This window comes from Pecten maximus, chromosome 8, assembly GCF_902652985.1.
Source record: "Pecten maximus chromosome 8, xPecMax1.1, whole genome shotgun sequence".
NCBI lineage: Eukaryota > Metazoa > Mollusca > Bivalvia > Pectinida > Pectinidae > Pecten > Pecten maximus.
The window spans coordinates 10,007,937-10,035,643 of record NC_047022.1 but is presented as its reverse complement, the minus strand read 5'-3'; the positions used below and the strand labels follow the sequence as shown (position 1 = coordinate 10,035,643).

General features: G+C 34.1%; 2 protein-coding genes across 2 annotated transcripts; one reads left to right on the top strand and one right to left on the bottom strand.

Annotated features, from left to right (window-relative positions):
• Positions 1 to 3,748, bottom strand: LOC117333753 (DNA-directed RNA polymerase II subunit RPB11-a-like). Its single transcript, XM_033893176.1, has 4 exons — positions 3,636 to 3,748; positions 2,550 to 2,639; positions 903 to 1,077; positions 1 to 204 (listed from the first exon to the last, which is right to left on the bottom strand). Exons 1-4 carry the CDS (start codon positions 3,686 to 3,688, stop codon positions 169 to 171), a joined length of 354 nt encoding a protein of 117 aa, XP_033749067.1. The 5' UTR covers positions 3,689 to 3,748; the 3' UTR covers positions 1 to 168.
• A 208-nt stretch (positions 3,749 to 3,956) lies between these two features.
• Positions 3,957 to 26,331, top strand: LOC117333275. Its single transcript, XM_033892496.1, has 12 exons — positions 3,957 to 3,999; positions 4,342 to 5,372; positions 5,511 to 5,709; positions 6,733 to 6,939; positions 12,033 to 12,172; positions 13,042 to 13,237; positions 14,383 to 14,643; positions 15,180 to 15,409; positions 15,957 to 16,080; positions 17,714 to 17,896; positions 18,363 to 18,535; positions 22,869 to 26,331. The coding sequence occupies exons 2-12, from the start codon at positions 4,473 to 4,475 to the stop codon at positions 23,031 to 23,033; spliced, it is 2,778 nt and encodes a 925-aa protein (XP_033748387.1). The 5' UTR covers positions 3,957 to 3,999; positions 4,342 to 4,472; the 3' UTR covers positions 23,034 to 26,331.
• Positions 26,332 to 27,707: the final 1,376 nt, after the last annotated feature.

The window sequence follows — 27,707 nt, the reverse complement described above, 5'->3', positions numbered from 1 at the left end:
TTAAATGTAAGATGTAATGGTAAATATTTACAGGTGATTTTGTGAACACATTCTCTCTTTCTTTCTTTCCATCTTTCTCACTCAGATACACTACTTCTGTCTATTTTTTATTATTCTTTCTTTCGATTTGGTTCCCATGCATGCTTCCAGTCAGTCTGTCTAACATTTTCATATGTCTCCTTCTTTCAGTTCTCGAACAGCTTCCTGAAAAATATATACATACAACTGTCAAAATACATGTACAAATGTATATAAATCATCACCTACTGCTCATGAATGGAGTATTGAGAATGAACTGATGTCAAAGACATTATTTTTAAATAATTCATAGGGTAATCCTGTGGTTGCTAGAGATAGTATAACTATCTCACTTGTGATAGCCAAAGAGAACTGACAAAACTTTATCACCACTCACAATAGGGTAGAATCGCCATTTTATGTAGTGTAACAATGACTCATAGTAAAATCAAGGCATCCAGTTGACCCTTGACTTTTAGCAATTTCAGAAGTCAAATAACCTTTTCTCAGAAATATGAAGGGTCAAAACATTATGTCAAATAGACATGCTCCTTCAAAGTTAAGAGTCAAATCTGATTTTGGAGAGTCAAAAACATACTCTCAAGGGTCTACTTGATGCCTGACACTGACAACTTTATAACTTTCTACATTTATGCTGACATTGATGTTGGACACTTAATTGGCTTAACGACACCTTTCTAGAGAAAAATAATCAAACATGGGTCTGTTCCTTGGACAGGAGTATCTTGACTCTAGTGTAAGAGTTTGGCTGACCAACACTCTGCAAGTCTCATGCCGAAATATCTCTATAAAATTATTTTCATCTGTCTGCGCTGCCTTTCTTTATAAAAATCAAATTAAACAAAAACAGCACAGATACTCACCCTGAAGCGTTCTTCTAAAAGTGAAAATTCAGAAATGAGATCGGTGATGGCATTTGTAATGGCTTCCTGAGGACTGTACTCTGCTGTGGTTTGAATCCTCACCACAAATTTGTGTTCCAAAGGATGAGGGTTTTTATAGCCAGCAAACAGGACCTGGGGATCTTTACGTAACTGACTGTAACACACCAAAGTTAAATACATTTAATGTTGATTCAATCAATATTAGGAATTATCCTTGAATATTGAGGAAACAGAACTTTTTTTTCTTATATTCACTTCTCAATTTAAACATGGATAATACATTGTATGTTATGAAATTTGGTGCTGTTCTTTAGAAAAAAAAACTCAAATATGCCTGATTTTCCATTTATATGGCATAGCAATGAAAAATACCAGGAAAGATATTTTTTAAATATCATTCCGAATTTAGACTAAATTTGTTCTTTCTTTGTTTTTTTGATATTTTTCACTAAAATATGATTAGAATAAGTATACATTTACAGTAAACTGAGGAATAATATATTGACAGAATATATATAGGACTAAAGCCTATCTTTTGGGGAAGTGTCAGTTTTCTCATACATATTAGGCAAAATAAACAAATTACTTCCCCTTAAAGGGAAAGTAACTTAAATATAATTTAATGAAAATACAACAAAAACATAATTGAATACAAAAGCTCTTTCACCTCAGATCAAACTTTAATTATTTACTTAAGTTAATGATACTTTGTCTGATAGTGCGGAAAGAAATAGAGGATATCTAACAGTGTCTTCAGTAATACCAAATATATTTCACGAGTGGGGCTGATATTTTGATATTTTTCACGAGTGCGCAGCACGAGTGAAAAGTATCAAATATTAGCCACACGAGTGAAATATTTGTATTACTGAAGACACTGTTAGATATTCTGTTTATTACATTTTTTTATCACGAAACAACCCCCTATGCTAACTAGGCCTACAGTTCCCTAAAAAAAATTTAGTTCCCCCCTGTCCAGGTGCTGACATATATGTCGGGCTTTCTGATTGGTCAATTATTTTGTATTTCTCTAATATTAATTTGATTGGTCAAATCAGTAATGTTTATTTGCCTAATAGAGTCAGCAATGAATGTTAATTTGCCTAATAGAGTCAGCAATGAATGTTAATTTGCCTAATAGAGTCAGCAATGAATGTTAATTTGCCTAATAGAGCCAGCAGACCAGTGAATGTTTATTTGCCCAAGTGACGTAAATGAGGCCTGAATTTTTCTGTAGCCCTTTCAAAGTTATAACAGTGAATTATGGACTACAGCATAGGAGGGTTGGGCAGCTTTTTCTAAGAAATCTACAAGTAATCCAGTCACCCCAGGGTACTGGTGAAAGGTAAAGCAAATTTGAATGTATGTTAACTCAAAACCATCTTGACCAATCAATGAGAGCCATATGCAGATGAGAGAGATGACCTCCAAGGAAGGATCAAGTCTGTGCCAGCCAGCAGATTAACTGAACTAATAGTAGAGATTTCAGTCCGCAGTACACCACTTTATAATTTGTTTACCATGGCCAAATTAGAATAGTAACTACAATGTATATTCAGAATTGTAACGAACTCTTTTGGAACAAAATATACAAATTTGCAAATAATAAACATTTCAATATCTTACGCAGTGATCATATTGCCTAAGGTATGATCTTCTTTGTTCACTGTGAAGAGAGCTGCATTTGGAACCTTGGTGTCTTTTTCAATATTGATTCTGAAAATGAAACATGATTATCATATTAAAGCTGTAAGATGAATCATTTGTATCATAAACAAAAACAATCACAAGAGACAGTAATGTAATAATATTATTAAATCATCTGTGTTTCTAGTCTAATCCTTATAATACAATTGTTTTTCATATATATATATTATTTATATAGAATAAAGTTACAATGTCCATGTGACGTTAAATAATAAAATAAAAAGTCAAACATAGATCTGCTGTCTCCCTAGTACTTTCGCGGCTACATCGTGCCGCTCTTCAGGATCTGTATTTGACTTTTTATTTTATTATATATATATATATAGAACGCCGATGTGGCGCAGCGGTATATGCTGCAGGTATTTCTGGCTAGGTGAATTGGGTGCCGTAGATCGTGAGTTCGAGGCCCAATCAGGGCACGAGTCATGAAGTTGTCTTCCTTCGTCAATTGTGTTACTATGTTATATATATATATATACACTTGTATATGTAATCATATGCATGGTAACAAGTCCATCCCAACTTTGAAATGTGTTGACCACTGGGCATGTTACAGGATGATTCATTGGACACTGGACACTGGAAAATACAACTAAAAGACCTAGGGACCCCCAACCTGTTGAGCTCCCCTCTTATCTTTTGTAGAGGACAGGAAAGCACAGGGAATCATTGGGGGGGGGGCATCTATAGTCCTATATGAAAATAATAATATATGGTAATTCTTAATTCAGCATAAGTATACACAAATTCTTGTGAAATGTTCCTCTTAACTAAATTCAACATGGATATTATGACTGTACCACTACTTTCCTTCAAAAATGATACACGTCTCAAAGATAATTATTCACTACACTTTTGTCAGACTGTTGACTGAACAAATTTTCCAAATGCATTGTCAACTTCGATCAATGGAACATTGTCGAAATGTTCAAGATTATTTTCTCATGTCATTAATCAAAACCGCCAACCTTGACAAAAATCAATATACGAGCAAAATAATCTTACTTCTTTTCTCCGTCAAAGAGGAGAAATGTTTCAAAAGTTGGAGGGGCATTCATTTTACACGGATTGCGATCTCATGTGGGGGGGTGATTTCTACCGGAAATGAAATATCAGAGTTTCTCTGCAGAAAATATGCGTACTTTTTTAATTAATAGCTTGAATACTTTATAGCTTGTCTGTTTATGTCGTTTGTTTTGGCTATTTTCAAACTCAAATATGAAACATTGATTATATATGAAATGTTTGAAATGAAATTAAATCGATTATTTTCATATTTATTTATTGACTGCAGACAGTTATTTAGGTTATACACTTCCGGTTGAAAACCAACGGAACTGAACGGAAGTAGGGGTATATATTTTCTCAGGTAAATTCGGAGATAGGTGTGACTTCAAACACAATTGACAGCTTTCTTTGCTAGAGAAATTATTGCTCTGGCTATTTAAATTGATTGTGGTTGCAGTTTTTGTGCTATGCATTCAAATTTCGTTCGCCTGCTTCGTGTTTACGTTATATTGCACCTGTGACAACTGCTGTTGTAGTGCAGGTGTTCAAGTATGTCTATCGCCCATAGTCGATCAATATTTAAATTATATAATGAAACAACTGTCTTATATGTAAGGCGAAAGGCGCCATTGTTGCCAATATTTAATTAACCAATGAGACAACGTGTAAAAACTAACCTATCTTTTTTTTATTATTATTTCAGGTCTAAGCAAATGGAACATTGTGATTTGGACCAACATTGAAAATGATGAAGTGAACTTTAAATGAAAGTTAGTTTGTGAAATTTATTTTTTAAATGTTAAAGAAATCAACTTTTTTTACTACCTGCACAGAATGCGTTGTCGGATGAGATATCGCACTGGTTGGACAGTGTTCTTGCTTGTGTGCACACTAATTGGAGTGTTTCTAACCTACAGACAACTCGGTAATTACAAGCATAATAAAGCATACAGCAAGTACACAAAATCACATCCAAAATTTTATAACCCTCAAGATGCATTCATGAAAGAACCAAACCAAGATGAGCAACAACACAATTTTAAAAAATCTGATGAAGGTTCTTTGACTTTTGCACAACATGTACGTCCAGACTTCCGGGATCAAAATTTGCAGGGTGGATCATTTAGCAGAAGTAAATTAGTTGCCAGAGAGCCAGCTGACATAATGACTAACAAAGATTCTGCCAATAGTGGCAATGCACCATCCATGGATAGGACACTAAGGTCAGAGTTTCTCAGTATACTGAAAGATTTGAATCCGTCTGATTTGGGAAAAGCTCCAGAGGCAATAGAAATGGCCTTACAGGTGAAAACCTTTCTCTTGGACTTGGAGATATATAGTCAAATGACTTGTAAAGATATTGATTATCTCCGAGTATCACGATCAGTTAAGATAACTCGTCGTAAGTTTGTCGATCAAGCATTCATTGACAAACGAGGATCTGAAGTTATTATAAAAAGTCAGGCAGTCGATTTAGACAGCAAAATCAAGTGCATGCAGTCAAAATATGATGTGGACAAATGCCAGGTGATGGGAAACTATAATTTATTGCGAGAAATTGTATTTCTGGCGGTACTGAAACATCCTATCATCATAAAGCTTCAAGGATACTGTATTAGGGGAGACAGCATCAACTACAACATCAAAAAGAAGGGTGTGATTCTAGTCACTGAACCAGGGATGACCGTCAACATTGCGAACCTAGCATCATATAGCTGGAAGTCCAAAGTCCTGGTAAGTTCATTTAGGAATGTCCTGAAAATTACTTGTGTGACATTGGTTTCAAATCCATAATTGATTATCATGATCAGTTAGGAATTATATGTACTGTATGCAATGTATTACTCAAGACAATGTCTTCTTTTCAAACAGTATGCAATACAGCTAGCAGATTTGCTGAAGTACCTGGAAAACAGCCCATTAGGGAGCCTTTCTCTGGGGTCAGTCAAGGCTTCTGACTTTGTTTTAGTGGATCAGTGGATAAAACTGGTGGATTTAGATGAATTGTCATTCGAGGAGAGAGTGTGTCAGGTGGAGACAGATTGCAAAATCAATGGAGTCAGCATGTACAGTGAGTTATAAGGCCCTGACCATGTACAGTGAGTTTATGAGGCCCTGACCATGTACAGTGAGTTTATAAGGCCCTGATGACCATGTATAGTGAGTTTTATAAGGCCCTGACCATGTACAGTGAGTTTTATAAGGCCCTGACCATGAACATCAAGTTTTACAAAGCCCTGACCATATGCAGTGAGTTTTAAAAGGCCCTGACCATGTACAGTGATATTAAAAAAGTCTTGCCCATGAAGAGTGAGTTTCATAAGGCACTAGCCATGTACATTGAGTTTTATAAGGCCCTGATCATGTACAGTGAGTTTATAAGGCCCTGATCATGTACAATGGGTTCTATAAGGCCCTGATCATGTACAGTGAGTTTTATAAGGCCCTGATCATGAACAATGAGTCTATAAGGCCCTGATCATAGGCAGTCATATTAAAAAAAGTCCTGCCCATGAAGAGTGAGTTTCATAAGGCCCTGACCATGTACAGTGAGTTTTATAAGGCCCTGATCATGTACAGTCGGTTTTATAAGGCCCTGAATATTTTATATAAGGTACTGGTAATTGACCAATGTTCTATTGCACAAAGCTGTTAAGGCCTCCTGCAATAGAATATGGGTTGATTACCAGTACCAAGGGCAAACTATTCTGAACTATTGCAAAGACACCCATGACATACTTGTTTGATTACATAATCACTAAAATACACTTAGAATCAACTTTCCTGTAGCTAGGCCTAGAAGTTGCCATGACTATCGTCTGGCAGTGTTGATATCTGACTATAGATGCTTGAAAGGGTAGGACTAAATTCAGAAACATCACACGATGCTTAATAGGTTGCACATGACAGTGCAATAGTTCATTTTAGCCGTGCAATAGTTCAAATATAGCTTATGTGTATAGTCAAGGAAAATCAAATGCATTATGTAATAATGTATTTTATTAGACTTTGCCATGCATGTAGATCAAGTGGTAATACCCAGATCATGAATATGTATATACTATTGTAGTATGCTACGATTTTTTATCTACAGAAATTCCCTGCCAGAATGGGCGTTGTGTGGGTAGAAATACCAAACAGAATCTCAGAACTTTGGGTGTTGAATTGTTGGAACAGCTGCTGGTCAATCCACCTCCCTCTGAAAGTGATAAAGTATCCAAATTAAAACAGAAGATTTTGACTCTGGAGATTACAACATCACAGCTGATGGATGAACTCAATGAACTCCGAACATCAGCAGGTAGTTATTGTCTTTCATTTCACTTTAAAAATCAGTGGACATGTTGTCTGTCATTCATGGACATTTCTTAAACCATTTCTCTTTTTAGGTCACCTGAGACGAAGACTTTTAGGTCACACTGATCTAATGTGTTAAATTCTTGAAAAAAAACCCTATCAACTATCAGTATTCATTTCAGAACTCATTTGACCATTTAGGCCAATGGCTGCATGTGTTTTATTCTTAAACCGTTTCTCACCTTGGTATGCATTACAATTCCCCAATAAGATTCTATGGTTTCTGTTTCTGACTTATGGGGCCTGTTAGTTTATGTGGACAAACCGGTTTGTCAGTTTTTAAATATAATATTTTTAAAAATATCTTGACGGACCTGCAAATGTTAATACAGGCCTTAGGAGTCTTTGTCAAGGCGCATCTGAAAACAATAGAAAATCACCAGGTCAGTCTTCATTTCATAAATGAACAACACCGGCCCAAGTGGTCAAACCGTTTGGACCGCAAAAACGAAAACGGCCCTGGTCTTATTTGACATACATGTATATCTATTTTTCTGGTAGATAAAACACACTATTCACCTAAAAATTCCATAATTAATTAGTATAAATATGCTGATGATGCTGCTTCATTTGAAAATTAAACTCCTCAACAATGAAGGGAGATAACTTAGTATTGTTTTTGTATATTTCTGTCAGTCAACTACCAACAAAAACAAAATGGTAAGTTTTTGTGAACATTTTTATTTAGTCAAATTCACTCTGATTCAAATTATTCTAATTTGTGACATTCCAACAAATCTCTTGATTGTAAAGATAAATTCAGATCAAAAGTGAAATTCTTAGAAATTGTACAGAAATATCTTTAGGGTATTGAATATAGAAATGAAAACATACATTTCAAGAAACATATGATTTATATCATTCTAATTATAAGCAATATTTTCTGAATTATTTTGTTTGTTTAGTTTTTTACATCTGCTAAAATTAATTTATATCAAAATTTATAGCATATGATCTAATGCATTAATAATAATATTAATAACTAATAATTTAATAATTATGATAATTTTTAATCAGAAAATCTGATACAGATATTGATCAGAAAGAAAATGATAGATTTGTAACATCTGTTTTAGCCTGGATAACGTTAGGAATTATTTATAATTTGAATCTTAGTGATATTAAGAAATTAATGTTGGTCCATTGTCATATTTATTTTCTTAACCTATTGTTTATATATTTAAAATACAATTACAAATATTGTATGGTATTTTGTAATGAAATTTGGTCATTGTGGCAAGTTATAGCACAAAGGTATTTATTCCTGTGTATATTTAACTCACCTTGCTCAAAGTATTTCTTTTAACGATTAAGTTGAAGCAATCAAAATTCATATCAATTCATATACATGTGTATAAAAAAAATTGTGTTGATTTCAGAAAAAATCTTTATTAGTTTTATTTTTTGTTTCTGACAAAATATTATCATTTAATGAAAATTAATTTTATTGAAAAAAGTTTATTTCAAAGTTTTACTTTTTACTTTCCAGAAAACTTTACTAATTTATGATTATTTTTGTTGTTATTTTCATTTATTATTTAGACATTTTGTTTTGTAATCTATGAAATAATTGAATCTCTCATCTCTGTGTGAGGTAGACAGGTATGCATGTCTTTCAGCTTGAGTGTGGGAATTTTTTTTTTTTGCCAAAAATCTGTGTCGAATTTTAAGATTTAAAAATCATACTTGAGTGTTGACACATCTCCCGACTACATCCCACAGGGGTATTTAATATTTTTTTTCTCCTACTACAATTTCTTGTCTGATACTGTACATTGACCATTATACATATAGGGTATAAATACTCCAACAACTTTGATGATGTTACTCCACTGATATACATGTAGTTAAACTCTATAGTGATAAGTCATCCCATTGTGAGTTCAGGTGTTTTCAAAATAAAGGCACATGTGAGTTATCTTTTTCCCCAGGCAAGTATAGGCAGATGTTTCTCCCATCAATCAGAGATTTGCCTGCATTTCACTGTCAAACCCTAGGGTGTGTTTTCTTTAATTTGTCAGCCCCTACAATATGATGGATAGCATGTGCTGGCAACAATACAACGATGTCATGGCAACAATAGAATGATGTCACAGTGGCAACACAATGACATCATTCCAACAATTCAATGATGTCATTCCAACAATACAGTGATGTCGTGGCAGCAATACAATGATGTCGTGGCAGCAATACAATGATGTCATGGCAATAATACAATGTTGTCATGACAACAATACAATGACATCATGTTGAAAATACAAACATATCACATCATTGTTGTATTACTATATTTTTTTTAAATATTTGAAAAACTGATCATTCTGCAAAAATAAAAAGTATGATGGGAGAAAAATAATCTCCCCTTACCATGAGGATGTGATCAAGAAATTTTCAATTATCCTCTTGATATGTATTTAGTTTTCTAAACCTTGGCAAATCCTCATGATCAGGTTGTACAAACAAGAAAACAAGCCCTCAGGTTGGAGATTAATGTGTCACACCCTCAGAAGAAAGATTCTATTAACATTTCCTTATCCAAAACAAATAACAGAAAATGTCCCTGTGAAGTGTAGGAGAAAGGGATATCTGTATTATGGAACCCTGGGTTATACCTGCTAACATCACAAACTTATATCGGGTTAATAAGGTTGCACATGGTTATATATTTATGGTGTCTGTCATTTTGTCCATCTGTTTAGACACGTTTTTGTCCAAATGACTGCTGATGCAGTACACTATAGTTAACCTGAGGCTTAGAGTTCAGTTTTCAGGAATAAATGGATAAAATAACATTCATCATTGTAATTGTAAAATAAAAGTTATTTGAATTTATTCAGGTCACATTAAGATGTTTTCTTGATAATTTTGAAACAGACCATAATTTTAATTTTCTTTTTATGCTCCACCTGTTTGATTGATCTAAAATTTGCCATTGGTAATACTGAGGTGGTGCTGACCAGGTGATATTTTTTGTACAGGTCTAAAATCCAAGATGGCCCCATGACGGCCATCTTGAATTGATATTAATGGAAAATAGTACCCTTTGAAAATAAAAACTTTTTAAACATTGGTAATGCTGAACAGAATTGTCTGAACATTTCTTGGTCCTTATCAAATGATTTTAATTCCTTTTGTGGGATCCATTTTTAGAGGAATTGTGTGATTTTGTGTTTGTGCTTCTCATACATATTAAAGATGTAGGTGGAACATCTTGAGATATATTTCTAGACAAAATTAAACTGCTTGTTTAATTATGATGGGATGATCTGATTAACTAATTCATTAACTACATGGGGCCGCGGTGGCAGAGTGGTTAAGTTGTCCCGACACTTTGTCACTAGCCCTCCACCTCTGGGTTGCGAGTTCGAAACCTACGTGGGGCAGTTGCCAGGTACTGACTGTAGGCCGGTGGTTTTTCTCCGGGTACTCCGGCTTTCCTCCACCTCCAAAACCTGGCACATCCTTATTTAAGTGACCCTGGCTGTTAATAGGACGTTAAACAAAAAACAAAACAAAACCATTAACTATGTGATGTGATTACTTAACATCAACAGATCTTGTATTCGATTAGCAATTATTCATAATCAGTCATGGGTATATTAGTATTTCTTGTGTTCTAGATCAAACAAATTTCATAACCTACTTATAAAAATTACTACACAGATTAAAGATGTGAATTTTTAACATGTTTCATTCATATATAAATCCCAGATTTGATGTAAGTTGGTCATAAAGACAAATTTACAAAAAATATACACACATTTTGAAAAAATACTGCAAATGGGAATTTAATTTTGAAGTTGTTCATTTTATATGAAATTTGAAGGATTAACTACCAGATCCCAGAAGGCCATTCTGATTATCAATTTCCAACCAACACCCGATCACTGCTGCTTGTCATGTGATTTGATGTTGATTTTGTTGGTCACTTGATCATATTTTTGGTCACATGACTAAATTTTTGATAATCTTATTTTGAATTTTAGTTTGTTATACTGAATTTTTTTCTGTAACATTGCCCCAAACATTATTAATATATATATATAAATTATGAATTCGAAGTGTTCTGCTGTTTTCCTGCATTAACCTAATCTATACCAAAACAGCTGTCATATTTATCCACAAATTAGACCATGCCCACATACAGTTCTTTAATTTGTTTCATCATCAATTTTAAAGCATTATGTTTTGTTTACAAATAAGCCCTCCAAAACTTCAATTACTAAACATTCATGTTAGGGTTTTGAGTTTATTTAAAGGGGCATTCCTTCATTTGGACATCAGAAACATGCATAATTTCTATTGATAAAATTTATGTCCGAACGATGATTGTATTTGTGCATACAAGTAATGAAATTAATGCTGAAATGTACAAGAAAAATGTGTATCATATACAAAGACATTGTACTTTCAGTACTTTGATTTTAAATTGTCACTAAAAACAGCAGGAATTAAAGCTGTGTGTTCTTGTTCCTAACGCTTCAGCTAAACATGTGATGCTTGTGTGGCCTCTGTTTGATAGTAAAATGTGACACGATAGACTTTGTTTGATAGTAAAATGTGACACAATAGACTTTGCTTGCTGATAGAAATGCTGAAATGTATTGTTCTTATAGTGACTTTAAGTTTAAACAGAGCTTGACATAACAACAGCTGAAATAATCCATTTTATTTTATCATTTAATATTTTCAACCAATATTAGATAATCCTGTATACCATATTTAGCCTCCAGTAAACCCAGGGGACCAACATTAAATCTCTGACTCAAAGTCACATGGTGGGCTTAGTTATTACAGGACAACGAATTAGAATTTGTTGGTAATTTTACCAAACAGTAATACTGTAATTACCCTTTATATCTGGTAAGACTAGTATAAAGTTTTAGGAGAGCTTATCTGCAGAACCATATTTAGCTTACTATTTGAAATTTGACGATTTTTCAAAACTGATACTTAAAAAGTTAAAGGTACATAAAATTTTTAAAAAATCTTATGCAATCATAATTTCTCTTTATTTATTTATATTTTTTTCTTTAGAGAAGTTTGATTCGTCACAATGGAGACCGGTAGTAAAACCAAAAGTTCCTATTCAGCCCGTAGTCAACCAACAAGATTTAGAGAAGCGTCGACGTGAGGAAGAGATCATGGCCAACAAGGTTTTGCCTAACTTTGGCAAGGTGAGTTTGCCTAACTGATGCAATGCAATTTAAGTGTGAGGTATATATATTTACTGACTGTTGTGAGGTGAATCTGCCTAACTGTTGTGAGGTAAGTCTGCCTAACTGATACAAAATTAGTCTGCCTAACTGTTGTGAGGTAAGTGCCTAACTAATACAAGATAAATCTGTCTAACTGTTGTGAGGTAAGTCTGCCTAACTGATACAAACTTAGTCTGCCTAACTGTTGTGAGGTAAGTCTGCCTAACTGATACAAGATAAATCTGCCTAACTGTTGTGAGGTAAGTCTGCCTAACTGATACAAGATAAGTCTACCTAATTGTTGCAAAAATGGTACCAATAAAGATTTTTTTTTTTGTCAAATTCTTAAATATTAAAATAGCAATGACATTTTCTGTGACTAGAAATGATCATCATTCTATAGATATGAATATATTTGCAGTTTAGATTCAATATTGACCATTAAAGAGATTTAATTATTTCACATTAAGATGAAAAGGTAATCTGCCATTGCAAAGGACAAGATACAGGTGGTGAACTTAAATGTTTATCAAAATGTCATGCTGTTTATTGAAAAATGTATATTGTTTGAAACAAGCAAGGGAGTTTTGGTATAAATTAGAAGGACAGACCACAAAATATATTTGACACAGCCGCAGTATTCCAATCATCAGTGTTAAAGCATCTGTATTTTATTTACGAAGATACAGATCTAGAGGAGAGAACATTTTCCTAAAATCTTGTAATAAAAAGAAAATTTAAAACAAAAAAGAATATTTGACTCATTTGATGTGTTCAATTCAAGTGTGTTGTACACAAATGAGTTTCACTTCAAAATCTTATTTTACCAACTTTGTTGTTAAATCAAGGCGGACGTACAGCATGACTACATACGTGTGGCCGAATCCAACTTTCCTGGAATGAATGACTACACATGTACATCGTCGCGAGTGGCCTGGGGGTGCGTAGTTACAGTGCGGAGCCTTGCCCAAGCCAAGGCGACCTGTGATTCCGACCCAGTCTGTAAAGCGTTTGTTGTCTTTACCTCCAACCCAGACATTGCCAGTAAGTGACTGTGGTATAGCTATCTGTTTTACCCCAGCTTTAGGTACTGATGGGCTTATGACAGAAAATAATAAAAAATTATCAGAAATTATATAAAAAAACTGATCATTGATGACAATTTTGAAAAAGTAATTTATTGAAAATTTCTCAAAATATTCTTAAATTTTCAGCTTTGCATTTGTTTTTAATGTTACTGAGCAAAGAAGCAGTTGATTTTATACTTTACCAATGAACTTGAGATGTACATAATTTTTGTACAAAAGGGCAATTCTGTACTATTTTTAGAAAACTGATTATAATTGATAATAGATTGATTTTGAGTTTTTGGTTATTGATTTTGAAAGTGAAACTGATTTCCATCACTAGTTTTAGGCAAAGTTAATATAAATGTCTGTTTCCTGTTTCCTTACTGTCTGCTTAAATTAGGCAGAACAAAAAATATATTTGTTTCCTGTGACATTACTATCCTTAATGCTTTGTGTCTTCCCTAATCTTTTCATTGTAATTTCAAGGAAATAAGACATACTCGATGTTCCATAATTTCCAACTGGAATGTATAAAACAAACAAAAAACACATGTTTGTTTAAGCATTAAAGATTTTATTCGCCTAATTGTAATCACTTATTATTACTACCCTTCTCCATGCCTAGTACCGTATTCTACCTAATAAGTGCATCTGTCTCTATGAGAGCATCCCAGCCTATTCCACGGAAAGAGCATTAATATGCTAATTGAATATATTTAGAAGTTTGTTACTTACTGATCAGCGAATAAATTCTTCAGTCTTTGAACCTTTTTGCTACATGAAGGAATTTAGCACCCTTGAGTTAAGGAGAACCAATTTTGTATAAATGGTGGGTCTGAGAGGGAGGGGGCCAAATAGGGGAAATATAGCAAATTCTATAAAATCCTTCTTCTTTAGAAATGTAGAGTGTTTCCCCATACTTAATGCCATATCCAGGTGAGCGATACAGGCCTTCTGAACCTCTTGTTTGAGTGACGGTTTTGTTACATGTCATATTTTTCTGTTGATTCCATTTTCAGATTTCTTTCTTTTCTTTAAAAACATATTGAAGATGAAGGTTACTTTTCATTTATAATAATTCAATAAAATTATATCGTCTTGAATATTTATCTGTTTCAGCTTTGATGACAATGGTCGCAAAAAATACAGGCAAAACAAAACCGGAACGAAATGCGGGAGCAACCTTGTTCATCAAGTCGTCAGAAACTGTGGGAGCGGGGGTAAATGTAGTAAAGGCTGGTTCGGTAGTCGTTCAGCCTGCTCCGCAGACCAAACCCACCAAAGAAACACCACTGGAATGTCTCAAACATACATTGAATTTAACCAACGATGCCAGGGTTGCGCGGGAGAGACGACTCATGGCACACCTGGGGCTTAAAGGTAAGTAAAGGAAACCAGTTAATGTCAAGAGTACATTGGATCCTCTTAAAACCATTGTTAAACATTATTTCATAAAAATAAGCAAAAACCTGGAAAAAATAGGACATCTGCCTCTATAAGAAAACCATTTTTATGCCCCCGCTATGAAATCCTGATGCAATGTAACTAGCTAATCTCCGGAACTGCTGATCCATTCCTCACCAAACTGTGTTTCGGGTTGTCAAGTGGCAGCGGGAGCATTTATATCTTACAGACATTTTCTAGTTTATGTGAAAGTCAAATCGAAATTATGAAAATTCCAAAAAGCTTTGTGGGAAACGGACATTTGTAACAAATGTCGACAAATACTCCTGAAATACCACAAACAAAACATGACTACCGTATGATGGAATACCAGGTATATGATAGGTCATCAGCTTCTCATATATCGTGATATGTATCGTATCGTGACCCCTGTATCGCGATACGAATCATATCGCTACCCACCTTGCGATACACAGCTCTATTAATAACTGATGAATTGCATTTGATAACAGGATTTAGCGACGGTGATTGGGAGGCCAAGATGCTCACTCAGAAAATCATTAAAGCACATAACATGCGGACAGTCAAGGTCAGCACAAACATTGGAGGAAAGATGATTGTCGACCTGCAGGGTATGCAGTCCGAGAAACAGTTCCTCCGTGGCATCTTCCTGGCCGAGTCTGGACCGTTCCAATACCACATCGCTCATATGCTAGCCTTTAGACTGGACCGGATTCTTGGAGTAAGATTAAGTTTAATTCTGTAGTAAATAAAAGAAATGTTAAGATATCATGATAAGATTTTGTTTGCTAAACATTTGAGAACGTTCTTAACTGTTCTATCATTTTTTCACGGTCTTGTAACAGGATTACCCAGATAAAATTAACATTTTCCTGTGATTTCTAACTCTAAGTTGTGATATGGTGTCCAGAAATCTGTAAATGGGAAGTGCAAATTAATAAATAAAAAACAATGTCATAGTCATTGTTACTATATATAGAAATTGGTCTGACACTTATTTTGCATTTGAATGAGTGCATTCCTTTTTCTACAAATATTTTACATACTATACTGTACTTATTCTTGCACATTGAAATTTTATTACATAAACAAATTTCAACTGATTAGCCACGGGAAAAAAAGCATTGATAACATCTCCAGTAGTAAATAATATACAGGAACTGCAGTTAGTGAAATTATAATTTAGCAGAATTCTTTCAGGGTGAAAAAGCACTAAAATAAGATTACCACTAAAATTAGAATGTTTACAGTATATTATTGTTATGTAGCTGTACCATACTCCACCTTCCATGCTGTGGTCCCTGTCGAAGAATGACCTTGACCTGGTTAAGGGAGACAGTGCATGGAGAAGTCTCCTCGATACACAGAAATCTGAATTCGGGTCAGTTACAGGTAAGGTTTTCATGAGGATTTATTTTCTATTTGAACTTTGAACTATTGTTTAAAATGACTAATTAAAAAACCGAATGAACAATTAAGATTATTTTATGTGTTACATACCATATTTACCTAGTAGTGAACCTAAGTGTATTGGCTCTAAGGGCCGCAGTGGCCGAGTGGTTAAGGTGTCCCGACACTTTATCACTAGCCCTCCACCTCTGGGTGGCGAGTTCGAAACCCAAGTGGGGCAGTTGCTTGGTACTGACCGTAGGTCGGTGGTTTTTCTCCGGGCACTCCGGCTTTCCTCCTCCTCCTCCAAAACCAAACCACATCCTTAAATGACCTTGGCTGTTAATAGGACGTTAAACAAAAACAAAAGAAAACAAACAAGTGTATTGGCTCTGATGACTTTGATCAGTCGCTGATGGAAAAAAATACAATCTGTATCAATTACAACATTTCAGTATAATTTCAAACCAGATAATTATTCTTTAATAAATTCAGCCTTTGAGTAAGAGGGGTCCTCTATATAACACCAAAGATTGTCAGTTCTAGCAGCTTCATTCACTGAGGGATTTTTGTCAAACTTTTAACGATTATAAAGGACCATGATATCCCGGGGAAGTGAGGACCATGATATCCCGGGGAAGTGAGGACCATGATATCCCGGGGAAGTGAGGACCATGATATCCCGGGGAAGTGAGGACCATGATATCCCGGGGAAGTGAGGACCATGATATCCCGGGGAAGTGAGGACCATGATATCCCGGGGAAGTGAGGACCATGATATCCCGGGGAAGTGAGGACCATGATATCCCGGGGAAGTGAGGACCATGATATCCCGGGGAAGTGAGGACCATGATATCCCGGGGAAGTGAGGACCATGATATCCCGGGGAAGTGAGGACCATGATATCCCGGGGAAGTGAGGACCATGATATCCCGGGGAAGTGAGGACCATGATATCCCGGGGAAGTGAGGACCATGATATCCCGGGGAAGTTTGTTTGTTCGCTGCCATCCAGGGCAGTTAGGTCTTGTGGGACACGGTCGTTACATCACAGACCGGCCCATTTCTCAGCTTTCTGAGAAACGAAAACTGACATGGTTGGGGATCGTTGAACCAAGAACATTGGATCTTTCCAGCGCTCTAACTGACTGAGCTATCACGTACAAGTTTGAGTTTTAGGGTTGTTGGGTCAAAGTCAAGGTCACTGTTAAAATATTTAGCCGGACTGGTCAGAATAATAGCTTGTGTTTATGATAAATTATTACATAGGGCACATATCCTTACAATATGTAATTAACATATGTTATGTAGTTTATATATAATATTTCTTCTGATGTAAATCTAGTGTTCAGCAATATTTCAAGAATGATTGTGATAAAGCAGGACATTATACACCCAATAAGGGGCAAGATATTTAAAACATCACTTACCTAAGACTGCCTGCAGTATTCTTGTGTTTTGGGGACGAACATTTTGACAACTGACTCTCAGTTCAACTGCACTATTCATTTGATGAAGAAAATTGATGTTTTTGAAAGCTCTCAAACAGTTTTTAATCTCTGTTTGTCTTTAGGATATCTTTCGAAATTATATCGTTATCAAACTGATGAGTCTCATTCTGAACCTTCTTTATAAAGGTTTATTGACGGCTTCTGTTCCTCGTGTGGTGAAAAACGAGTCGGTGTATATCAACAAGCTGGATGGAATGACCGCTAATGTAGTCCCCTTTTCTCGTATGGAGAAAATGCAACTAGAATATGTTCTACTGTGGTACCTCACCAAGACTCTTCACTCTAAAAACCGCCATCTTGGTTACAAAGGTAGGTTCTATGACTTTCAACTCAGATTTTTTTTTTTTTTTCTAATCCTTACATAACTCTTTTTTATAGATACAGTATTCCATTCTGTTAAGTCATATTCTATGTTATATAGGTATTAATTGACTTTTGGTAGCTGAAACACCTTCCATCTTGTGATTTTACTTTAAAAAGTACTTGTGGAAGAGTGTATTTGAAAATTTGATTTTTCCCATCATGCTATGATTTCATTGTAGAAATATGTGTACATTTTAGAAACATCTTTTACATGGAGTTAAAATTATTTATAAATATTTAAATTTCAGACACATCTTTGACCAGGAATTAAAATTATTTGTAAATAATAGGTTTTTAGACAAAAATCCTTGACAAGAAGTTAAATTTCTTTGTAAATAATTACTAGTAAAAACTGAAGGAAGTAGCTGTGTCTGAAAATTCTGTGATTTTCTTAATGAGTGTCTTGTTGTAGGTCACCTGATCAACTTTGAGGCTGACCAAGCGTTCCAGGACACGAGCCTGGACCTGTTAGGGTACTTCCACCACTGTCAATTCCCTAATGTGGTGTATAAGGCCCTGTACTGCTTCAAGTGTCCAGCTAAGTCTGGCCAATCGTTACACTCGATCTGCTCGCTCGGCATGGAGGTCAGTATCTCTTAGTCTGCGAAAAAGACTTCTCAAATTTTCACAAATTCGAATCTTATGTTAGAGTTTAGAACACACTAAGTCAGTAATGATTAATTACAAAGGTTGGTAAATTCAGAGATTTAAATTCTGAACAAACTGTCATTGATGAAATTTTAGGTATTAAATAAATACAAAACTGTATTATATTCAGTTGTTTGAAACTATTTTCTCCCATATATATATATTCTCCCAGCTATTTTTACTCAGTATTTCAAGAACACATTATGATTGAAATTAGAAAAATTATATTCTCAGCAAAAATCAATAAAGACTATCATTCCAATTGAATAATCAGAACATCATTCAGGAAATAATGGAATGTAGCTGTTCAGGAACATACTTATAAGGTTTCACTATTGGATATAAGAGATATGATTTCATGGGATGTTTGTACAGTATATTTTTTCCTCCTTTGCTGTAATTGGGTCATCAAGACTTTCAGATCTAGGTAATTGACCAGGTATTCCTTTATTGTTTTACAGGTAATTGACCAGGTATTCCTTTATTATCTTACATGTAATTGACCAGGTATTCCTTTATTGTTTTACAGGTTATTGACCAGGTATTCCTTTATTATCTTACATGTAATTGACCAGGTATTCCTTTATTGTTTTACAGGTAATTGACCAGGTATTCCTTTATTGTTTTACAGGTAGTTGACCAGGTATTCCTTTATTATCTTACAGGTAATTGACCAGGTATTCCTTTATTATCTTACAGGTAATTGACCAGGTATCCTTTATTGTTTTACAGGTAATTGACCAGGTATTCCTTTATTATCTTACAGGTAATTGACCAGGTATTCCTTTATTATCTTACAGGTAATTGACCAGGTATTCCTTTATTGTTTTATAGGTAATTGACCAGGTATTCCTTTATTGTTTTATAGGTAGTTGACCAGGTATTCCTTTATTATCTTACATGTAATTGACCAGGTATTCCTTTATTGTTTTACAGGTAATTGACCAGGTATTCCTTTATTATCTTACATGTAATTGACCAGGTATTCCTTTATTGTTTTATAGGTAATTGACCAGGTATTCCTTTATTATCTTACATGTAATTGACCAGGTATTCCTTTATTGTTTTACAGGTAATTGACCAGGTATTCCTTTATTATCTTACATGTAATTGACCAGGTATTCCTTTATTGTTTTACAGGTAATTGACCAGGTATTCCTTTATTGTTTTACATGTAATTGACCAGGTATTCCTTTATTGTTTTACAGGTAATTGACCAGGTATTCCTTTATTGTTTTACAGGTTATTGACCAGGTATTCCTTTATTATCTTACATGTAATTGACCAGGTATTCCTTTATTGTTTTACAGGTAATTGACCAGGTATTCCTTTATTATCTTACATGTAATTGACCAGGTATTCCTTTATTGTTTTATAGGTAATTGACCAGGTATTCCTTTATTATCTTACATGTAATTGACCAGGTATTCCTTTATTGTTTTACAGGTAATTGACCAGGTATTCCTTTATTATCTTACATGTAATTGACCAGGTATTCCTTTATTGTTTTACAGGTAATTGACCAGGTATTCCTTTATTGTTTTACATGTAATTGACCAGGTATTCCTTTATTGTTTTACAGGTAATTGACCAGGTATTCCTTTATTGTTTTACAGGTTATTGACCAGGTATTCCTTTATTATCTTACATGTAATTGACCAGGTATTCCTTTATTGTTTTACAGGTAATTGACCAGGTATTCCTTTATTGTTTTACAGGTAGTTGACCAGGTATTCCTTTATTATCTTACAGGTAATTGACCAGGTATTCCTTTATTATCTTACAGGTAATTGACCAGGTATCCTTTATTGTTTTACAGGTAATTGACCAGGTATTCCTTTATTATCTTACAGGTAATTGACCAGGTATTCCTTTATTATCTTACAGGTAATTGACCAGGTATTCCTTTATTGTTTTATAGGTAATTGACCAGGTATTCCTTTATTGTTTTATAGGTAGTTGACCAGGTATTCCTTTATTATCTTACAGGTAATTGACCAGGTATTCCTTTATTATCTTACATGTAATTGACCAGGTATTCCTTTATTGTTTTACAGGTAATTGACCAGGTATTCCTTTATTATCTTACATGTAATTGACCAGGTATTCCTTTATTGTTTTATAGGTAATTGACCAGGTATTCCTTTATTATCTTACATGTAATTGACCAGGTATTCCTTTATTGTTTTACAGGTAATTGACCAGGTATTCCTTTATTATCTTACATGTAATTGACCAGGTATTCCTTTATTGTTTTACAGGTAATTGACCAGGTATTCCTTTATTGTTTTACATGTAATTGACCAGGTATTCCTTTATTGTTTTACAGGTAATTGACCAGGTATTCCTTTATTGTTTTACAGGTTATTGACCAGGTATTCCTTTATTATCTTACATGTAATTGACCAGGTATTCCTTTATTGTTTTACAGGTAATTGACCAGGTATTCCTTTATTGTTTTACAGGTAGTTGACCAGGTATTCCTTTATTATCTTACAGGTAATTGACCAGGTATTCCTTTATTATCTTACAGGTAATTGACCAGGTATCCTTTATTGTTTTACAGGTAATTGACCAGGTATTCCTTTATTATCTTACAGGTAATTGACCAGGTATTCCTTTATTATCTTACAGGTAATTGACCAGGTATTCCTTTATTATCTTACAGGTAGTTGACCAGGTATTTGTTAATTGTTTTATAGGTAATTGACCAGGTATTCCTTTATTATCTTACATGTAATTGACCAGGTATTCCTTTATTGTTTTACAGGTAATTGACCAGGTATCCTTTATTGTTTTACAGGTAATTGACCAGGTATTCCTTTATTGTTTTACAGGTAGTTGACCAGGTATTCCTTTATTATCTTACAGGTAATTGACCAGGTATTCCTTTATTATCTTACAGGTAATTGACCAGGTATCCTTTATTGTTTTACAGGTAATTGACCAGGTATTCCTTTATTATCTTACAGGTAATTGACCAGGTATTCCTTTATTATCTTACAGGTAATTGACCAGGTATTCCTTTATTATCTTACAGGTAGTTGACCAGGTATTTGTTAATTGTTTTATAGGTAATTGACCAGGTATTCCTTTATTGTTTTACAGGTAATTGACCAGGTATTCCTTTGTTGTTTTACAGGTAGTTGACCAGATATTCCTTTATTGTTTTACAGGTAATTGACCAGGTATTCCTTTATTGTTTTACAGGTTATTATCCCCCGCCAAACGCGTTTGCGGGGGATATTAAATTGGGCTCCGTCCGTCCGTCCGTCCGTCCGTGTGTCCTTCCGAGATTATTTTCCGGGCTATAACTCCATAACCGTTCAACGCAGCTCCTTGAAACTTTCTGTATATATCAGACTAGTGCCCTAGTTGTGCCTTTTGCTATTGCGGACCTTCCATTTTCGGTATTTTCTCTGTCACCATGGAAACTTAGTCAAAAATACCAAATTACTGTTTCCTTTTGTTTCCGGGCTATAACTCCATAACCGTTCAACGCAGCTCCTTGAAACTTTCTGTATATATCAGACTAGTGCCCTAGTTGTGCCTTTTGCTATTGCGGACCTTCCATTTTCGGTATTTTTTCTCTCACCATGGAAACTTAGTCAAAAATACCAAATTACTGTTTTCTTTTGTTTCCGGGCTATAACTCCATAACTGTTCAACGCCGCTCCTTGAAACTTTCTGTATATATCAGACTAATGCCCTAGTTGTGCCTTTTGCTATTACGGACCTTCAAATTTCGATATTTTTTCTTTCACCATGGAGACCTAATCAAAAATACAAAATTACTTTTTCCTTAATAACTCTTACTTTGAGCTTGATATATACATGTTTTTGGGTTTTCATACCAACTGCGGGGCGCGGGGGATAAAGCCAAGCTTTGCGGCTCCTTGTTGACCAGGTATTCCTTTATTGTTTTATAGGTAATTGACCAGGTATTCCTTTATTGTTTTACAGGTAATTGACCAGGTATTCCTTTATTGTTTTACAGGTAATTGACCAGGTATTCCTTTATTGTTTTACAGGTAGTTGACCAGGTATTCCTTTATTGTTTTACAGGTAATTGACCAGGTATTCCTTTATTGTTTTACAGGTAATTGACCAGGTATTTTCTTTATTGTTTTACAGGTAGTTGACCAGGTAATCGTTAATTGTTTTATAGGTTATTGACCAGGTATTTGTTAATTGTTTTATAGGCTATCGACCAGGTTATCGTTAATTGTTTTACAGGTAATTGACCAGGTATTTGTTAATTGTTTTATAGGTAATTGACCAGGTGTTGGATGCAGGTTACGATAGACCAGATATTTATGTCAATCATCTTAGCTCCGAGGAAATAGCTACTCAGATTAATGTAGCAGCTGGAAGTGTCCTCAAGCATGTCGATATGTGTATCAAGGCATTTGGACGAGAAAAGGTTCTCTACTGACGAGTAGATGAGGATGCTGCTACCCTTAAATCCTCCATAGAACCAAAGAACATTTGCAATGGAGGATCCATCGATGGAGAAAAATGTGTGGCCAGTTTCCCAACAGAGAAAAAAGCATGTTTGTCACCAAAGACTGAATTCTCTATAGAAGCAACAAACTTTTTCTTTTGAGATTTATTTCTCTTCAAAAGAAAAACATGTTTGCCATCAAGTTAAGCTTCTCTACTGGAAAAACCACAAATGCCACCGAGGTCGAGTTTCTGTGTAGAGAAAAAACATGTTAACATTCAGAACAAAAGCATTTTGTCTTTAAGGTCAAGTTTTATGACTGCCACTGATGTGAGGTTTTCTCTTTATAGAGAAAAACAAGATTTCTGCTGAATTAATTTTCTCAGCAGAGCAAAAGAGTTCTTGCCCATAGGTTTAATTAAGTCTGCTTACGAAAAAATTCCACTGAGGTTAATTTTTTTGTATAGGAAAGTTTGCCAATAAAATTTTCAAAGTCGTTTAAATTACCTGCAGAGGCAAATAATGTTAAACCCTCTGTTGCTGCGTGTTTTGTTTTATTCTTAAGAGTTGGAATTGTTGATGTTCCTAGTTTAACTTACGAAATTGATCTCATATTAGTTCATCAGTCAACAAACAGCACTCGATCGACTCAAACAAATCAAATTTTTAACTACCAAGTGAATATTTTCTTCTGACAAATCAACTTTTTGATAAATCAACTTTTTGATAAAATTTATTTTCATCAGACAAACAACTGAATATCATTTATAAACTGTTGACATGATTTTTTTTTTATATCTATTATTAGCTGATTTTGTGAATACTGTTTTTTCACATTCTCAACAGTATCATTTCGAAAAAGTGCAAAATTTGAGCCCCACGAAAATGTTTGCTTTTACTGTAGCTTTTTTTTGTGACAAAAAAGACAACACAGAAAAAGATGAGTTGTGCTGCGTGATAAACCATGATGCCCTGTACGAAAGTCAGCTTTATCAAGCTTTTTATTAACCTATATAGCAGGTGAGGTACGGGTGTTCATACAGTATGATAAGATGGTGTGTTTTAACAGAAATATTGATAGAGTGCAAGTTTCTGTATGCTGATAAAAATGTCATAACTTTGTGTGAAATTTTATGCATTTGTATGAAATAACAATTTGTGTTTAAGTAGTTGTGAAAGAACAAACAATGGTGTTGAAAATATTTTTTGTCATGTATTATATAGATTTAGCAGCTGTCAATCATGAAAAGTTGCATTATATAATATAAATTTTGTTATTTAAGATGTTTCAATTTTATAGTTTTGTAAGGGTTCTGAAGGGGAAAATGTATTTTTGGCAGAAATTATGAAATACGCTATAATTTTTTTATTTCACTTTCAAAAATTTTTTTTATTGGTTTCATTCTATTCTCGAAAATAATGAAAGTGAAAACCAGTTATAAAATATTATCTTTTACAGAAAGTGACAGCTCCATTAAATCTGCTGTCAATTGTGAGACTTGCTTTATTTTTATAATGTCTCCAAACTCACGATATTTTTCGCTGATTGTGAGATTTACGGCCACCTGATTTTTTGCAATGCCTTCCTATATTTTTGCTGTCAATAATTGGACAGATTCATATCAATGACACGCCCCCAAATTGTTTTAGCTGTTTGTTACTTCACATTCCATATCGTTGAACAATGCATACTTGTCTTGTGTGAAATATACTGGCAGCTAGGAGAGCGGGCCAAGACTGTTATAACAATGGAGAGTCACTCCTGTACTGTTGAATTTTTTGTTATTGAACATCAGACCCTTAATCTGAACTGGTATCATTTTTTGAAAAAAATTTACAAAGTTTTTTTTTTGTTTTGTTTTTTGTGATGTTTCCTCTGAATGTTAATGAGAAAAATATCAGGAACCATTATAGATGTTGAATTGTTTTTTAAGCGCACAAACCATACTGTGCTGTTTATAAATAACATGACCTTAGATTTCACTTAAAGTCCCAAGACTTACATATTTGTCATAAATTTCTTTTCAGAATTCACAGTATATTTTGAATATGAAATGAGAATTTTTTAAGAGATTTTGGGTGGTTTCCAATAAAGGCCATGATGTCAAATGATTCTGATTTTGCCAGCTTGTGAAGCATTCTGTGCTGGTCTGCTTGAGTTCCCTTTTCAGGTCTGTGTCTAAATTGTTACTAAAAATATAAAGATCAAGTTAACATGAAATTCTACACTTGAATGTTTAATTAACCCTGCAGGCACCAAAATCCATTCTTTGTTGAATTTTTGCATTTTTTGTCATTTAAAAATAAAGTGAAATTCCAAAGATATTTTTGATGAAAAACTGTACTTTCTTTAATACTATTTTGAAGTGTAAACAGTAATTTTATTTGCAAAGTTATATTATCAACAAAACGATGGTAATTTTCTTAAGATTTTGAGAAGTTGTGGTCAGTGTTGACTTATGCTGTTTTTTACTGTAGATAAAAGTTTATATCGGAAAATTAAATAAGAAGTTGTATGATAATTTTTCAGAATGTTGGAAATGAGATTATATAATTTACAAGATATTGTTAAAAGATTTAATCCATGGAGGAGAAATTTCTCGTATTGAAATCTACTGTGAGACAATACAGACTATTTTCTACTGTCTGTAATGCTGAAGGTAAAGCAGTTTAGAAAGTTGAGGCTTTTCTTGACATTTTCTAGAAAATATTTGATGGAAATGAAAATGTACAAGTTATAGTTTCTATTTGAACGAAGAGTCTTAATAAGAACTTATATAAAACAAGATGAAAATGTGTGCTAGCTAGTTTTCTATTCAACCCTCATAGTTTTTACATTTCTGTAACATTTGTCCTGTACACTATGTAAAATGTTTTTATGAGTAAGGCGTCTTTTCTTAAAGAATCACATCTTGCTGGAGGAAAGTTTTAGTGTATCTATTTCCCTGTCAGATGTTAACATGGTGTATTTCTTTCACAAGAAGCTTTTGAAACACTGGAAAGACATTAACTTACAACAAACAAACAATATTCATCATGATATTTTTTTTTTTTTTTTTACAACTTTCTTAAGGCATAGCATATTCCTTGTGAATGGGCCTGATATCAATATTTTTCCACTATACAGACCCTGTAGGCCTGTACATTTAAAAAGACTTACAGGGAAAAAAGGTTGGAACCCATGTTTGAATGAAAGAAGAAAAAGATATACACGTATGTAATTTGTAAATGAGCTGAGAACAAAGGAAAGAAGGTAAAATTCAAAGTACATAGTAATATCTATAAAGAGAGTTAGCTAATATAGGAACAGTGAATGTTAGCTTGAGAAAATAAGCATGAGAAAAGTGATTTAAGCATGAGAAAAGTGAATTTAAAGTGAATTTAAGCATGAGAAACGTTAATTTAAGAATGAGAAAAGTGAATTTAAGCAAGAGAGAGAGAATATTTAATTTATATAATGAGCTTAAAACAAAGAACTTTTAAGCTATAGATATAAATTATATCAGTTACGAGAGAAAGAGAGAAAAGTATTTTTCTATGCATATGATTTATATAGCTATTTATTGCACCTATTTTCATGTTGGATGTACAGTTTGTATGTTTATAAGACTTGTTTGTTTGCCTTCTTGTCGATGCACATAGTGCAATACCAGGTATCTGTTCTACATATCAATGTCCATGTCTGCCGACTTTTTTATTCAACATCAGTTGTACAGATATAAATATCCTTGTCTGTCGCGTTTCGTACAAGGAGCATCATTTGCCTGATCTATATGTTGTTATTGTTGTTGCCGAGTTCTGACGATTATCTTACATTTTGTTTTTTGTTAAAGATCAAATTTGAAATTTCACTAGAAATTCATATCCATATTACATCAGTACCATATAACCATATTTATCCTCAGATAAGCCCCCTTCCCTTGTGTAAAAGTTTAATACTGTATTTATCCTCAGATAAGCCCCCTCCCCTCGTGTAAAAGTTAAATACTGTATTTATCCTCAGATAAGCCCCCTCCCCTAGTGTAAAAGTTTAATACTGTATTTATCCTCAGATAAGCCCCCTTCCCTTGTGTAAAAGTTTAATACTGTATTTATCCTCAGATAAGCCCCCTCCCCTAGTGTAAAAGTTTAATACTGTATTTATCCTCAGATAAGCCCCCTTCCCTAGTGTAAAAGTTTAATACTGTATTTATCCTCAGATAAGCCCCCTCCCCTAGTGTAAAAGTTTAATACTGTATTTATCCTCAGATAAGCCCCCTCCCCTAGTGTAAAAGTTTAATACTGTATTTATCCTCAGATAAGCCCCCTTCCCTTGTGTAAAATTTTAATACTGTATTTATCCTCAGATAAGCCCCCTTCCCTGGTATAAAAGTTTTATACTGTATTTATCCTCAGATAAGCCCCCTTCCCTTGTGTAAAAGTTTAATACTGTATTTATCCACAAATAAGCCCCCTCCCCTGGTGTAAAAGTTCAATACCGTATTTATCCTCAGATAAGCCCCCCCCCTTCCCTGGTGTAAAAGTTTAATACTGTATTTATCCTCAGATAAGCCCCCCTTCCCTGGTGTAAAAGTTTAATACTGTATTTATCCTCAGATAAGCCCCCCCCCCCCCCTTCCCTGGTGTAAAAGTAGGCTTGGCTTAGCTGTTTAAAAACAAATACTC

What these genes read in the sequence shown, in the direction of transcription:
- LOC117333753 (XM_033893176.1), bottom strand. Translation starts at nt 3,688, where the DNA reads ATGAATGCCCCTCCAACTTTTGAAACATTTCTCCTCTTTGACGGAGAA. An exon ending in CTCTTTGACGGAGAAAAGAA is followed by an intron (nt 2,640 to 3,635) that starts GTAAGATTATTT and finishes TTTCATTTTCAG; the next exon opens with AATCAATATTGAAAAAGACA. An exon ending in TTAGGCAATATGATCACTGC is followed by an intron (nt 1,078 to 2,549) that starts GTAAGATATTGA and finishes GGTGTGTTACAG; the next exon opens with TCAGTTACGTAAAGATCCCC.
- LOC117333275 (XM_033892496.1), top strand. Translation starts at nt 4,473, where the DNA reads ATGCGTTGTCGGATGAGATATCGCACTGGTTGGACAGTGTTCTTGCTT. An exon ending in CAATGGAGTCAGCATGTACA is followed by an intron (nt 5,710 to 6,732) that starts GTGAGTTATAAG and finishes TTTTATCTACAG; the next exon opens with AAATTCCCTGCCAGAATGGG. An exon ending in CCGCCATCTTGGTTACAAAG is followed by an intron (nt 17,897 to 18,362) that starts GTAGGTTCTATG and finishes GTCTTGTTGTAG; the next exon opens with GTCACCTGATCAACTTTGAG.